Source organism: Nestor notabilis, unplaced genomic scaffold (assembly GCF_000696875.1).
Source record: "Nestor notabilis isolate BGI_N333 unplaced genomic scaffold, ASM69687v1 scaffold14874, whole genome shotgun sequence".
In the NCBI taxonomy this organism is placed as follows: domain Eukaryota; kingdom Metazoa; phylum Chordata; class Aves; order Psittaciformes; family Psittacidae; genus Nestor; species Nestor notabilis.
The window spans coordinates 25,047-26,433 of record NW_009925273.1 but is presented as its reverse complement, the minus strand read 5'-3'; the positions used below and the strand labels follow the sequence as shown (position 1 = coordinate 26,433).

At 43.9% G+C, this 1,387-nt stretch overlaps 1 protein-coding gene across 1 annotated transcript in view; it reads left to right on the top strand.

The window, feature by feature from the left end:
• Nucleotides 1-741: 741 nt before the first annotated feature.
• Nucleotides 742-1,387, top strand: part of GUCD1 (guanylyl cyclase domain containing 1) — a gene marked incomplete at its 5' end in the record, with an annotated part of 5,270 nt that continues 4,624 nt past the window's right edge. Inside the window, one exon of the mRNA XM_010012983.1 lies at nucleotides 742-826. Coding sequence (XP_010011285.1) covers nucleotides 742-826 — 85 coding nt within the window. The remainder of the gene's footprint in view (nucleotides 827-1,387) is intronic.

Below are 1,387 nucleotides of genomic sequence, written 5' to 3'. Positions count from 1 at the left end.
AAATGGGAGTCACCACACTGCCAACCCTATAAAAAAAAAAAAGAACTAAGGCAGAGGGATGGAGTTATGGTATTCTGGGACTTCTTGGTAGAGATTGTTCTTTTTCCCCTCTCCCTTTGTTGAGTTATTGAGGTAGTTAATACAAAAGGCAACTGGTGCCATTTGTGAGCTTTGCTAACCAGGAATTATTCAAAGCAAATTACAACCCCTGAGGAAAAAGACAGCTGTAGAAAAGGCTCAAATCTGTGGGGCTTGTAGGAGATCAGTACCTGGAGATCTTGGTTGTATCTGTTTTCTCACAGTTTGGTTTAACTCCTTTTGTGGCACAGAAATAGATTCAGACAGAAGAGAAAGGATGAATACCTGTGCCTTACCTACTATTATTTCGGAGGGGATACAGCTTCATAGTGTGGGCTGGTGGGATGTCACCCCACCAAAAAGAGTAACATGAAACATTCAGAGGAGAAGGGGGTGTATCATACAGCAGAGCAATCCAGGTATGGAACAGTAAAGGAGTACAAGATTAAACCAAACACTTAACTGTACATAAGTACCACACCTACATCCCCCTCAGACAGACAAAAATACCTGCCAGTTACATAAATTAAAAACACGTTCCCAGGTTTCCACAACCATAGTGCTGAGGACAAGCAGAGTTTTAATGCCAAGGTATGGAAACCCCATTCCTGTCTGGACTTACATCTTCCGTGTTTTACTCACACTGGGGTGTTTTCACTGCAGTTGACTGCATCCAGCTGAAAGTGCCAGTCATTCAGCAGCTCTACCACTGGGACTGTGGGCTGGCCTGCTCCAGGATGGTGCTGCAGTAAGTGACTCTCTTGGCTTGAATGGGTGGGAATTCCCATCCCATGGGATGGGGGTAGTGGGAAGCAATGTCCAGGGAGAAGAGGTGTGTTGAAGCAGCTGTGAGTTTAATTTAGTCTTACAAGGGTACATACATATTCTCAGGTACCCTCAGAGAGTTACCGCTGCCTGGGCCTGGCACAGCTTTCCAGCAGGAGCAAGGGAAAATTTAAACGAAGCTTAACATCAGACCCTTTTGAATAACTGACTGTTCTGTCAGATGCAAAATACCTGTAAGAACTGTACAGGTCAGCATGCATAATCTGATAAAACGTTATTCCTCTTTCCTGCTGTTACAATTCAGAACAGATGCATAGCACAGCATGCCTCCTTTCTGTTGTTGTTCCCAAGTGATGGGTAGGCATACCCCAGTTTATGAGTACATATTTGCTCTGTCCTGCTGAGCCCCCAGTCTGTGGGTGAATGTTTTTGTTCCAGGAATAGATTCAACTCAAAACAATGCACTGTAATGCCCTTTGGGGTGGTTTTTTGGTTTTGTTTTGGTTTTTCTTTTTTTGAACTA